The following is a 14091-nucleotide window of genomic DNA, read 5'->3' on the forward strand; positions in this document are numbered from 1 at the left end:
GAAAAAGGCAAAAATGTTATTAAGGCCAAAGCTTTAAGGAAAGGAAGTTAAATCTTAAAAATATGGTAAAATGGCTTAAGGGGAGAAGTTTTATATATATACATATATATGTATATATAGATATATAATTTTAACTTATTTTTTGATTAGGTAATACATTTGCATGGTTTAAAACTGAGAAGTCACAAGAGGCTACATAGCAAAAATTCTTCTCATCTGTGTTCCCCAGCCATGTAGTTCTTCTCACTGGATGCTATGAGTTACTATATTCTTATCTATACTTCTGTAAGTAAACTATATGCATATATAAATACAGATGTATTTGCTTACAAATACATACAGCACATATTATGCAACTGGTAACATTCTACAAACTGATATTCATACCTTGCTTTTTAAAATGCTTTTAATTTGGGGGCATCTGGGTGGCTCAGTCGGTTGAGCATCCGACTTCAGCTCAGGTCATGATCTCACGGTCCGTGAGTTTGAGCCCCACATCAGGCTCTGTGCTGACAGCTCAGAGCCTGGAGCCTGTTTCAGATTAGTCTCCCTCTCTCTCTGCCCCTCCCCTGCTCATGCTCTGTTTCTCTCTGTCTCAAAAATAAATAAAAACATTTTTTTAATTTAAAAAAATAAAATGCTTTTAATTTTGTTTCTGAATCGAATGGGGAAATTGGAAAACTTAAAAGGCACTGGAAATATTAAACCTAAAGGTGCAAAGTTTTGAAAATTGCACCATCAACTCTTCAAATATATGAAGGGTATGAGAACCCCAAAAGTAAAAATAATCAATGTCACAAACATTTATGTGCAGAAAACTATGAAGAGAGCTGAGACAGACACAGAGCTGAGAAAGACCTAGTCTCTGATTTTTAGAAACTTAAATCTAATACCTGACACCAGGCCACATAATAGATCTTAACTACTTCACTTTCCCAAATAGAAGCACCAGAAACAAAATAATTTTTTTTTCAGCCCAGTATACATTATCATTTATTCTGCATAAGAGGTCATACCCAAAGATACATTTTTATACTGAGAACTGTGACCAGAGTCCCCATAACCAGTATAGAATGAGTAAATGTGTCAAAATGGACTTAAACTACACCAGCATGATTTAAGTTGCATAAAGTGCAATGTAAAGGAAACAAGATAAAACTCGTTTCTTTACACTCTGGAATGCCAGACAGCAATTAAAAAGAATGGACTATGTCTATATTTGTCCACACTTATGAATCTCAGCAACAGAACATTAGAGGAAAACAACAAATTCTAAAATCTTAGATACAATAAGGTACCATTTTTTTGTAAATGTCTTAATGTATAATGTACTGTTTAAATGTATAAAACATATGTTGTTTATTTCTCTACAGTAAAGTTACACACCAACTCAGGAAAGTAGTTATTATCTCTGGAGAGGGAGAGAAGGGAAAGAAAAATGGGGCTGAAAAGGCTTAGGTAACATTTATTTTTTTAAATCATACCATAGGCAGAGATGTGAAACAAACATGGTAACATATTAATATGTGTTAAATCTTGGTGACTGGTAGAGGGTGTCATACTGTCATCTGTCCTTTTCAGCATACTTGAAATTGTCACTATCAAAACAAGAAATCTTTTTTTTTTTTTTTTAAGAATCTTTTAAATAGACACTGTGAAGTAGGTATATTGTCCACATTTCCCTCAAGCCTAAAGCTCAGAAAGTCAGGAGGGGCTGGATATTTACACCATTTCACCTATTAATTCCAGAATTGTAACTAAAATATAGCTAAATTTCAGAGAAGTATGCTTTCATCTCGAATTCACTGGCAGTCTCTGAGAAACCCAATTCTTAAATTTTTTTTTTTCAACGTTTATTTATTTTTGGGACAGAGAGAGACAGAGCATGAACGGGGGAGGGGCAGAGAGAGAGGGAGACACAGAATCGGAAACAGGCTCCAGGCTCCGAGCCATCAGCCCGGAGCCTGACGCGGGGCTCGAACTCACGGACACGCGAGATCGTGACCTGGCTGAAGTCGGACGCTTAACCGACTGCGCCACCCAGGCGCCCCTCTGAGAAACCCAATTCTTAAAGCCCACTTCCTGCATTCTCTCAAGAGTGACCATTTTACATACTAACAAAAGGTGATCAACATGATCAACACTTCCCAGAAAAATATTCCTCTGGACCTCTCAACTGAACTGTTGGAAAAAGACTCACCAGCACTTGGCTCAAGTAGTCACTGAGCAGAGGAAACAGTAACAGTAAGCATCTGCTAAGTACTTCTGAGGTGCTAAGCATTAACTATATTTAGAGCTTTACATTAACCATCTCATCCTGAGAGCCCTCTCACCAATCCCATTTTACAGACGGGGACACTGAGGTACAGACAAAATAATTTACCTGCCCCAAAGTACAGTTTGTTGCCAGAACTAAAAATCAGACCCAGCACGCAGGATATTACACATCCAGTGTTTGCCTAGTGTCTGTTCCTTAACATCCACGGGCCGCCTTCGTGGCAGGTCTTGCCAGGCTCCACAGCAATTAAGAGAACATGACATACCACTCTTCCCTCGATGCAGCGGGGATGCGACTTACAATTAAGACGGAAGGAGCTATGTAAAAGCGGCCTGAAATTTCTGAAGCCTATTCCCGAGCTGTAGTTTGGTTTGGCCTCTTCCAGAGCTTCTCTAGCTGGGTTAGCCAATTATCTAGACTGCTACACGGCACTCCTCTCTTTCCGAGGAGCCCAGAGTACTTGTTCGTGCTCTAACAATTTTACAGGTGTGCTCAAGATTGGAGAGGAAAATAAACGCGCATCAAACTACTACGGAAGCCCAGACTCAGAATGGCAGGGTTGGGCGCAGACCTTCAAAATCGTCTTTTAATCCAACCCTTTACACCCCAGGGCAACTTGTCTGTCAAGGAGCTCTCCGCCCTCTTTTGCACACCCGCGTAACAGAACCCTCACTATCTCCCAGGACAGCCCCTTTCCTTACTGGGCAGCGCTGCCCGGGGGATGGAATCATGCCAGGCCTCCGGCTACCCGCCCGGGGCCCGCAATGAAGCGGTCTGCTCCGCGGACCACAAGACGGAGCCCGTAACAGGAATACGGAGGGGCCCTGGCACGTAGGCCTGCGAAGACCGGGCGAGGCCAGGGTCTGTGCTGGCCTGGGGCGCGGAGAGGTACCGGGCGGCCGCCGGACCCCGGGGGCCACGAGGCGGGGGCCGGGGGAAGAGGCCGTGGGGGTCCGAAGGATGCTCTCCCCGGCCCGTCTCCCGAGTCCCGGCCGACGCGGGGCTCTCACCACACGCTGGCGCGCAGCTCCCTCGCACGCCGCCGCCGCCGCCGCCGCCCCGCCTCGCGGGCAGAGCCGAACGCAGCACCAGCAAGCGGGCCGGCCCAACACCGCCCCCGCGCCTTCCGCACGTCGGCCGAGCGCGCGGACGACTCGGGTCTAGATCCCAGCCACGCACTCCCCTGCACGCCCACCCCGAGCGCCGAATCGGCGAACGCGCCCTTACGTAACCTGAGAGCGACCCTGTGATTGGCTGCGCCTTCCCGTGCCCCACCCCCTGGCCAAACGGTCTTTGGAGGGGGTCTGTGCGGGGGCGCCGAGTGCCTTCCGTTGTCGTGGCGGTCGGGGTCTTGCTGGTCTCGCTCTGTTCCCGCCCCGACGCCTTCTCTTGCGCCGCTACGCACGCTCGGGAGCCCGGGTCCTCACCCAGGGTAGTGGTTTTGGCCTTGCACCCAGGGGGAATTAGGCCTTGTATTCCCTCCGGCATTTTATAGGCTATCACCAAAACAATTCTGCCGTGCAGCCGGTCAGCCACAGAGCCATCTCTTGAGTTAAACCCTTGTCGCTCCAGGACCGTGTCTCCTAGAAGGCTCTGATGGAGTGTTGATGACCCAAACAAGCCACACACCGGCTGATCCTTATAAGACGCTCAGCCTAGGCCTCCTCTTTAGGAAACTTCCCACCAGCCCTGCCCCAGGGACGTCGGTCAGGGAACTTGGCAGCAACAGAAAAGGTGTCAGGGTAAAGGCTCCCACAGCTCCTAATAAAGACTTTTTAGTGATCTTTTCAAATTGCTAAGGCACCAGTGACAAACGTTGAATGAGTTGGTGTTACAAAACAGTAAAACATTTTTTTACAATCCTTAAGTAATTTACCACAGGTAAAACTATTTAAATAATCTAACAACCCATCCAGAGTTGTTGCTATAAAGCAAATTTCAGGGGCACCTGAGTGGCTCAGCTGGCTAAGTGTTCAGGTCATGATTTCACAGCTCCTGAGCTCAAGCCCCAGCTAGGGCTCTGTGCTGACAGCTTAGAGCCTGGAGCCTGCTTCAGATTCTGTCTCAATCTTTCTCTGCCCCTCCCCTGCTCATTCACTATCTCTTCAAATATAAATAAACACTTAAAAATTTTTTTTTCAAATCCAATCAAACTTTTGCACATCGTGTATTTCAATTCATGATGAAGTTCTAGGGGTGCCTGGGTGGCTCAGTTGGTTAAGCGTCCAATTTCAGCTCAGGTCATGATGTTACAGTTTGGGAGACAGAGCCCCACATTGGGGCTCTGTGCTGACAGCTCAGAGCCTGGAGCTTGCTTTGGATTCTGTGTCTCCCTGTCTGTCTGCCCCTCCCCTGCTTGTGCTCGCGCGCTCTCTCGCGCTCTCTCTCAAAAATAAATAAACATTAATAATGAAGCTCTAATTTGCAGAGTACTCAATGTACTATCAGTTACCCTGCAACTAGCTTGGAGCTACTAGAAGGTCATATCAGACACAAAAGGAGAGATCTTAAGGGGATTTGTGTAAGGAAGTGCCATCAGATTTCTTTTTAAAATATCACTTGGGCTACTATGGGGAGAATGGATTAGCATTTAAAGAATAGTGGCGGTGTAAAAAAAAAAAATTACTGAAAGGATGCGTAAAAAACTGGTAACACCGACAGGCTGCAAAGGGATGGACTTTTCCAGTGAATACCTATTTATAATATCTTTTGTATTTTGCAATATATATACATATTTCATATTAAAGAGAATACAATTAATTGTAAAAAAAAAATAATGGTGGCAGTGAAACTCAACTGAAGCGGATGGCTATGAGGTTGAGTTTGGAAGTAGAACTGAAAATTCGGGATTGGCTATGAGGGAATGACAGAAAAGGAAGGAAAAGAAACAAGGGTGACTTCCAGGTATCTGGCATTAGTAATTGGTTGATGGGTGCCATTTACCAAGATGAGAGAAAAGCTGAGGCAGGAACCAGGTTTGGGGATTTAAAAGGGAAGCTTTAATTTGGTATATGTTTGAGATGCCTATGAAGTAGCCAGATGAAGCCACTAAGTGAGCAGTAAGATACATGATTCTGGACACGGATTCACCAGAGGGTGTCTTAGTTTCCTATTGCTGCTATAACAAATCACATCAAACTTAATGACTAAAAACAAATATATTATCTTGACAGTTCTGGAAGTTAGGAGTCTGAAATGGGTTTCACCCAGCTAAAATCAAAGTAGCAATGTTGGTATCATAAGAAAAAAATTATAACTATGTTTGGGGATGGATGTTAGCTAGACATTGCGGTGATCACTTCACAGTATATACATATACCAAATGTTTATGGTGTACCCTTGAAACTAATGTAATATATATATAAAATATATAATATATATGTCAATTTTTTTTAAAGGTATCAGTGGGGGGTACCTGGTGGCTCAGTCAGTTAAGCAGCTGACTCTTGGTTTTGGCTCAGGTCATGATCTCAGAGTATCGTGGGCTTGGGCCCGGCGTCGGGCTCTGTGCTGGCAGTGTGGAAACTGCTTGGGATCCTCTCTCTCCCTCTCTCTCTCTCTCTGCCCCTCCTCCACTCACGCTGTCTCTGTCTCTCTCAAAATAAATAAATAAAGCTAAAAAAAAAAAAAAAAAAAGAAATCATGTCAAGATATCCTCCCAGAGAAGTTGTGGAGGGGAGAGATGGCCCACAAGCCTCCCATCCCCTCATGTTAAGGTGCCTTTAAACATAAACACACATAAAACAAGGTTTTCTATTGATCCATTGACAAAAACGTTGTGACCAGAGATGTGCAGGAACATAACCTTACATTTCCCTTGGGAGCAATAGTATTCACTGATTCAGTATCCACAGTCACCTCATAGAACATAACTACTGCAAGTAACGAGAACAGGCTACATTATTGTGAATATAGGGGTATAGTTTGGGCTTCACACACAGCCCTGGCAAGTGTCTCAGGGCCCCTCTCCCTTCCCCAGGGTCCCCAGACCATACTTTGAGAACCACCGCTCGGTGTATGCTATGGCACTTCCGGTAGACTGTAAACTCCATTAGGGTTGGCCACAGCCGTTTTCTTCATCTTTGTGCTTCCAAAATCTTGTATAATGCCAGGCACATAGTAGACACTCAGCAAATAAGTAAATAGTGAGTTCAATGAAAGTGAGATAATTTCTGCTATAATTACCCCCATGATTTCTGATATAAATGGGGGTAAGAGCACTAAAAAAAAAAAAAAAAATGCTGAGAAAGACAAGAATGGTCTCTTTGGTGCTGAAGGTCAGTTCAGTCTTAATCTTCATGATTTTATGTCTAGAGTAGATTATTTGATCGATTAAAAGTAGATAAACATGGGGTGCCTGGGTGGCTCAATCGGTTGAGCATCCAACTTCAGCTCAGGTCATGATCTCACGGTTCCTGGTTTGAGCCCCGCGTCCAGCTCTGTGCTGACAGCTCAGAGCCTGGAGCCTGCTTTGGATTCTGTGTTTCCCTCTCTCTCTGCCCCTCCCCTGCTCACGCTCTGTCTCTCTTTGTCTCTCAAAAATAAATAAAACATTAAACAAAAGTTTTTAAGTAAGTAAACACATTTTGGATTATTTAAAGTGACAACTATATCAAAGATATAAAAGAGAATTTTTTTTTAAAGAAAATCAGATGTGGAGAGAGTATACTCTCCCATCCTCAAAGAGTATAATAAATTGATAAATAAATACCAATCTCTACTGATGAAATATCTTGATTATTGAAGTGAGTGGATTTTACAGTGTGAAGTTTTTTTCGTGATGCAGGATTTGAAATGAGGCCTGCCCTTACATTTTTCCAGCGGCTGTGGTAACGGTTATGTAAATTTTAACGATTCTAGTTTGGAAAACATACCCTCGTTGTTCCCTATCTTTTCTTATACAAACATACCTGAGCATCGGGTCTGAGGTTTTCATGAAGAACAATCTCTGACTCCATGGGTCGAAGTCAGCCCACGCCCTCCTTTCGTTTGGTACCTGGCTTCTTCCCCAGCAAAGGCCAACAGGTGAAGTGCACATTCCAAAGAGGCTCCACAGTTCCATCGGTCCCGCTGCCCCCCCACACGGGGGTGTGGGGTGTGCTCGTACCCAGGGAGACCGAGGAGCAGGCACCTCGAGGATTCCTGGGCCTTGGTGGCCGCGGGCCACGTATCTGGAGAGGTGAGAGGGTGGGAAATGACTGAGCTGACAGTAAACCTATGGAGGGTAGGACTTCTGGGGGCATCAGGAGCAGACACACAACACACGCTTGCTGACTTGAGACGCTGACAGCGTGGGGGCCCAAGGCCGAGCAGAGAGCCTGAAAGACACCATCCGCGCTATGTCCCTGGAGACGGGCAGTCTGTGAGGCCTCAGGCGGGCAGGCTTGCAGGGCTGGGTGGGCAGGAGGTTCGAGAGCACTAGAGGCGAAGGGTCCTGACGTGGGATGGGGGCCTGGACTCAAACCACCCAAGTAGCAGAAGCCGGGAGTAGGAGGGAAGGACTGCTTCTAGCCTTTTCTCACAGGTGGGCAAATGTGCAGGTGATGGACCACAGCAGAGAGGTGGGCGAGAGGGAGCCTCCGGCTACTTCCTGGTGGCATTCGTTTCCTATGGCAGCCAACAAGTTACCACAAACTGGGGGCTTAAAACGACGACAAGTATTCCCTCCCAGTTCTGGAGGTCAGGAGTCCAAAATGGAGGTGCCGGCAGGGCCACGCCCCCTCCGGAGATTCGAGGGGAGATTCCTTTGCCTCTTCCAGCTTCTGGGGGCTGTAGATGTGCCTTGGTTTCTTTGGCTGTGGCCACGTCACCCTCACCTCTTGTGCATCTTCACATGACCTTTTCTTCTTCCGTCTTTTGTAAGGATGCTTGTCATTGGATTAAGGGTTTATGTCGGAGGATCCAGGATGTTCTCATCCCAAGATACATAATTACACCTGCAAAGGTTCTTTTTTATCAGTAAGGTAACACTTACTCACTGGTTCCCAGGGTTTGACATGGACATATCTTTTGAGGGGGTGTGATGGTTAATTTCATGTGTCAGCCTGGCTGGGCCATGGTGCCCAGATATGTGGCCAAAAATTATTCTGGATATTTCTGTGAGGGTGTTTTTGCATGAGATTTACATTTAAATCAGTGGACTTTGAGTAAAGCAGACTGTCTTCCACCATGTGGGTGGGCCTCGTCCGATCAGTTGAAGGTCTGAATGGAACAAAAGGCTGACTTCCACCAAGCAGGAGGGAATTCTGCCAGCAGATGACCTTTAGACTTCATCTACAATATTGGCTCTTCCTGGGCCTCCAGCCTAACTACCTTTGGACTCAAACAACTCTTTACTGAGTCTCCAGCCTCTCAGCCCCTTCCATCGGGGAGGTTTTGGACTTGCCAAGCCTCCACGATCATGTGATCCAATTCATGAAAATAAACCTCTTTATTATCTATCCGTATATTGTGTATCGGCTCTGTTTCTCTGGAGAACCCTGACTAATCCAGGGGACTATCACTAGATCTACTACACCAATATCCCTTCTGTGACACTGCTTCTCAGACCTGAATAGGCACGTGATTTTGCTCAAGTGCAGATTCTGATTCAGTAGATGTGGAATGAGGCCCAGGATTCCCCATTTCTAACAAGCTTCCGGGTGCTACCGGTCAGGGTGACCAATGTGTCCCAGGACTATCCCAGTTTTAGCGCTGAAATGTCCTTATCCCCTTGTCCCTCAGCCCCAAGCCAACCGAGTTGGTTGACGACCCTAATACTGGTCCAAAGGACTGCACTGTAAGCAGTAAGGAGCTAGAGATCCCTGTGAAGGGGGGACTGTGAAACTTTGAGGCCCTTCAAATATGGGGATGAGTGTAAAAGTATCTTGCCACAGGTAGATCCCTAAGTAGTTCCCAGCATGAGGAGCCATGGGTGGTTGCAAACTTACTGAAGGCTTTCCTTTTCCAGGGTTTGTATTTCTTTTAATTTTCGATCATATCAAGATGAAAGTTTCAGTCAGCGGGATTGCTTATCACATCCCCCACAGTGGCCTCACCAACAACTTCGTGGAGACAGAGAACCTCCCAAGGAAACTCCCTCATGCTTCCTCCCCTAAGCTGAATGTTTTCTAAACACTGACTCACCCTCTTCTCCGTGCCTGGCGGAGAGTAAAAGGAGCCAGGCGGAGGAGTCAGCCAGAGCTGTGTTTGAATTCTGCCTCTGCCATTTGTAGTTGCTTGACCTTGGGCTTTTCTAAGGTTGATGATACTTCCGAAGGGAGAATATTCAGAAGACTGTTGCCAGGTCGAAGGGGACCTCTATGCAAAATGCACACCCAGCACCTGACACTCAGTGACACTGAGTGTCACCCAGTGAGCTCCTTCCTCTCCCCAGGCCCGGGCAGAATGGGACACAGGCGCTCGTGGGCGGAGGGCAATGGGAGAGACCGTGTGTCTCAGTCTGATGACTGCCCTATCTGCTTGTAATATTGTTTTACTTTTATTTTTCCTGAAATCAACTTTAAATCGACTCTTTGTTTTTCTTTACTTAACCTTGAACTAGCGAATAATATTTGTGACATCATGGGTTTAACTAATTATATATTTTTCCAACGCACAGATCTTTAAAAGATATGGAGTGACTTTTATGCTTTCCATAGGATTACCATGCCAGTTAATAGATTTTTTTTCCAATACAAATGATAATGAATACATGTAGCCATTCATTTAGCAGATAGTAGAGTTAGAACAGCCTGGCACAAATCTAGGCCCTCAAGCACCCATGCTGAGGCAGTCGGGCCCCAGACCCCCCTTGTTCCTGGGACTAAGATCCATGACTTGCCACACTGGTTAGGAGGGTCTGTTATGTGTTTACCAAGAAGCCCGGGCAGAGTGCACTCGATCCCAGGCCTTGGGTGGGAGGCTTTCTTGCATTCGAGTTTATTTATTATTATTATTTTTTTAAGGAATCACGACACCCCATGTGGGGCTCCAACTCACAACCCTGAGATCAAGAGTTGCACGCTCTACTGACAGAGCCAGCCGGGCGCCCCCAGGAGGCTTTTGCCCTTCCACTGCCGTGATGCAGTGGAATGGAGGGAAGTTGAAAGGGCTGGGGGCTGGAAGGTCTATTTGAAGGCCTGAGCATCTTGTTCGTTCTTCTAAGTCTTCCTTATAGGTAAGTGCCACAAACAATCGACTCAAGCCTGCTGTGTGGGTTTGGCCATCTTCTGGGTGTGTGTGTTCCTCTCTCTCTCTTTGCCTTCAGTTCCTCTTTCCGGGCGGTTGCAGAGTAAATTGGCTCAGGGCCACGGCGACTGGGTAAGCCAGCCACACTTACCCTCTTATCTTTTCCTCAGGGTCCTACATCCTTCTCATAACATTGCTTGGGGCTCCAGGTCCATGCGCTGAGATGCCAAGGTTCAGATATGGGGGTGGTTTGGGAGATGCCAGCTCTATGCTAGGCCAAGAGCTCCACCCGGCTTTGTCTGACTGTCAGATGTGCGTGCTGCTTCAACACAACAGACTCTCACCTCAGTCTGATTTTCCAAGGCTCCTCCTTCACTGGGACTGGGGCTTGCTCAATCATCCCCCTCGTCTTTTGCCTTTTCAGTCCCCTCCTCTCCCCACAGGCTTTCCTATCTGTGTACCAACGTGTCTCTCTAGGACAAAAACAAACACAATCAACCCAAACCGGTTCTCGATACTGTAGCCACTTTGCATGGGGGGAGGGGCATCTCCTTCCTTCCTCTCGTGACATAATATTGTGAGAACAGGTTACACTTAGGGTTTCCACTCGCCAGCCACCCGCTCTTCCTTAAGTTGTCCAGTCTGCCTTCGGGCCCCACCGCTCTCCTGAAACCGCCATCTGAAAAGTCAGCGCCATCTGAAAAGTCAGCACCCTTGTCCACCTCGGCAGCCCGTGGCGGCGCATTGACCCTCCTTTGGCTGTGGCACCGGGGGGGGGGGGGGGGGGGGGGGGCTTGTGTGGCTCCTTTTCAAGGCTTTTCCTGACTCATCTTCTGCCCCCCACCCCCCCACCCCCCGGATGAGGGCAGCCAGGGGGCTGTTTTCTGGTCTCTTTCCCTGTCTCCCTGCACTCATCAACCCTCTCAGAGCAGCTCTGGCCGAGCTGCCCTTCCACACAGTGTACCTTCAGCCTTCATGAGACATTTTCTCTCTCATGTTCCATTCTCATGCCCCCTCAGAGCCCAGAACTAAAAATAGAAATGTTGAAAGCCACGTGACAAGGCCTCTGAGAAGGTCATTAGGAAAAACCCGGGGTTTCAGAAAGGAAGCATGATCCACGGGGAGTCAGGTGGTTCAGAAGAACAAGAAGATTCATAACGAATGAGACATAGCAGACCAGCCGCCTTGCTTTCTGTTGACAGGAAGCAAACTAGTCAGCTCCCTGGGGCACTGTGTAGACAAGGGCCCCTGGTTCCACATGGGTGTCAGTCTGAGCTGGTCAGGATAGACTTACTGTCAGGAGGGAGACCCAGGGGTCAGGTGAGAGTGAAGTAAGACCGTTTACCGTAAAGACTTGTGGGCGGGACTTAGGGAGAAGGAAAAGCCCCTGAGGCACCGTGACCATTTCAGAGTGACCCGAGACTCAGGTAAGGTCAGGAAAACAAAGGCCTGAGGAGTGTTCCTGTGACAGCCCGTGGGCAGCCCCCTCCCCTGCTGCGATTCCAGGCTCCTTCAGCACCCCGTAGCCCACCTAGTGCTCTCTGCCGAGACCTGGAGGCCCTTACACGCACTCCTTTTTATCAGACGGTGGCAGAAACCTCTTTCAAAAACATCAGCGGCTTCTCTGCCAGCAGGGAAACAGGTGTCCTGGGGAGGGGTGGCAGGTGTTTTCCTAGAGCTGTACTCACGGGTTGCTGGAATGTGAGCCCCAGGTCCTCCCGATGACTTGGGCAGAGCTGCCAGAGTGTAATGAGGGGGTTGGGGCGCCTGGGTGGCTCAGTCGGTTGAGTGTCCGACTTCGGCTCGGGTCAGGATCTTGCGGTCCGTGAGTTCGAGCCCCGCCTCGGGCTCTGTGCTGACAGCTCAGAGCCTGGAGCCTGCTTCAGATTCTGTGTCCCTCTCTCTCTCTGCCCCTCCCCTGCTCATACTCTGTCTCTCTCTGTCAAAAATAAAATAAACATTAAAAAAAATTAAAAAAAAAAAAAAGAAGAAGCGGGCGGGCCACCCCGTCCACCCCATTACAGCAGTGGTTCCCAGAGCCAGAGTGGACGGGTCGGCTTCAGGCAAAACTAGGAAGGAACCCACCCCCCCAGGCTCTGATTTATTATCAACAGGTGTTTGTTGTGAAGTTGCAGCACCTGTAACACATTGGTCTGGGCCAGTGTGTGTGTGTGTGTGCGCGCGTGCGTGCGTTGGATGGGGGAATATATTGATGAGAGTATAAAATAAAAGACACAGATACAGAGAGGAGGAGCAGAAGATTCAGAGGGCGGGGCTGGGTGAGAATTGAAGCCAGGAGAGCGGAGCCAGGGGAGGCATGAGACCCACAGACGCTCACGGCCTCCACCAGCAGATCTCCTAAGTGTGGGATCTCCCGGCGCTGGCCTGCGTTTTCCAAGAGATGGTGTCCCAGAGGAAGAGGCATCTATCACGTGGAAGACAAAGAGGACTATGGACCAGGGAGGTCGGACACGGACAGGAAGAGCCCATGGCCTGGGAGCAGCAGGGGTAGAATAGGGGCCCCAGGGGTGATGAGAACACCAGGCGTCATCCCCGCCTTCCCTCGGCCCCCTCATCTCTCTGCTGTTAGAGGGTGGGCCAGAATCGAAATGAATAATTTAAACCTTTTCCCGCCAGATGTTTTTCCCTCTTAACAATAAACTTTTTTTTTTTTAATGAAATACAGAGGCAGGAAAAGAGAAAAATGTAACTGCCTAGCTTTTCAATGTTAGCATTATGTCATTTTGCAGTAAGTCTTGTAATGAGATTAATATCACAGATAATATCACAGAGGGGTCCGCCCTTCCTAAGGGGTGACTCTATTTCCTTCAGCTTCTTGTCGGGGGAGATGCCTTCTGGCAGAGGAGCACACGTCCCTTGGTACTCGAAGGCAGGCACTGAAGTAGACCCTAAATTCGCTCTTTCCTGCTCAGAAGGGGAAGCAGACAGCAGAAGGTGGATATGTGGGAAGATCTGTTGTTAACTGAGGTGTAAAGAAACAGGATGTGTAAATATCTCTACCCGTGTCACTAAGAGCACAGCTGAGCATTGGCACCGGTTTTACTCATTCATGACTTTAATCTTGTTGGTTGTCTGCTCACTCACATATTTATTGCATTTGCACCCTTATTTATGGTATACCCTTTTTTAAAAAAGTTTATTTTTGAGAGAGAGAGAAAGAGCAGGGGCAGAGAGAGGGAGAGAGAGAGAGAATCCCAAGCAGGCTCTACACTGTCCATCTAGAGCCCAACAGAGGGCTCAAACCCACGAACTGTGAGATCATGACTTGAGCCAAAATCAAGAGTTGAATGCTTAACCAATGGAGCCACCCAGGCGTCCCTATGGTGTTCCCTTTTAACCACTGGGGTTCATGAACCATTACTGTAATTTTCCACTTACATAGCATGATCTGCCGATGGGTGTTACCATACTTACTCAAATATCTCCTGCTCATTCACCTGCAAAATTAGGACAATAATACCTCTTTCAGAGATTTGCTGGGGATTAAGTGAGATAATATATGTAAATCACCTAGCGTGGCAATTGGCAATATACGCAGTAAATGTTTTTTCCCCTTCTTTTCTAATTGCTCATAAAGCATCTGCTTAAAACTCTGCTTAGCATTCTCAAAGTGTTGCCAATAA

General features: G+C 47.3%; 1 protein-coding gene across 5 annotated transcripts in view; it reads right to left on the reverse strand.

Moving 5' to 3' along the window:
* The window catches only part of GNE (glucosamine (UDP-N-acetyl)-2-epimerase/N-acetylmannosamine kinase), a 40629-nt gene extending 37160 nt beyond the window's left edge, over positions 1–3469 (reverse strand). The window contains exons 1-2 of one of the 5 annotated variants that reach the window (XM_086683498.1): positions 3289–3419; positions 388–590 (exon numbers count right to left, since the gene is read on the reverse strand). Coding sequence is in view for 1 of the 5 variants with exons in the window: in XM_086683497.1 (XP_086539623.1) it covers positions 2980–3009 (30 nt within the window). In the remaining 4 variants the exon portion in view is untranslated. The other 4 variants (XM_086683503.1, XM_086683502.1, XM_086683497.1 and 1 more) reach the window with 4 other exon arrangements.
* Between the last annotated feature and the right edge of the window lie 10622 nt (positions 3470–14091).

The sequence above is a fragment of the Puma concolor genome, chromosome D4 (assembly GCF_028749965.1).
Source record: "Puma concolor isolate L17-30 chromosome D4, mPumCon1.1.hap2, whole genome shotgun sequence".
In the NCBI taxonomy this organism is placed as follows: domain Eukaryota; kingdom Metazoa; phylum Chordata; class Mammalia; order Carnivora; family Felidae; genus Puma; species Puma concolor.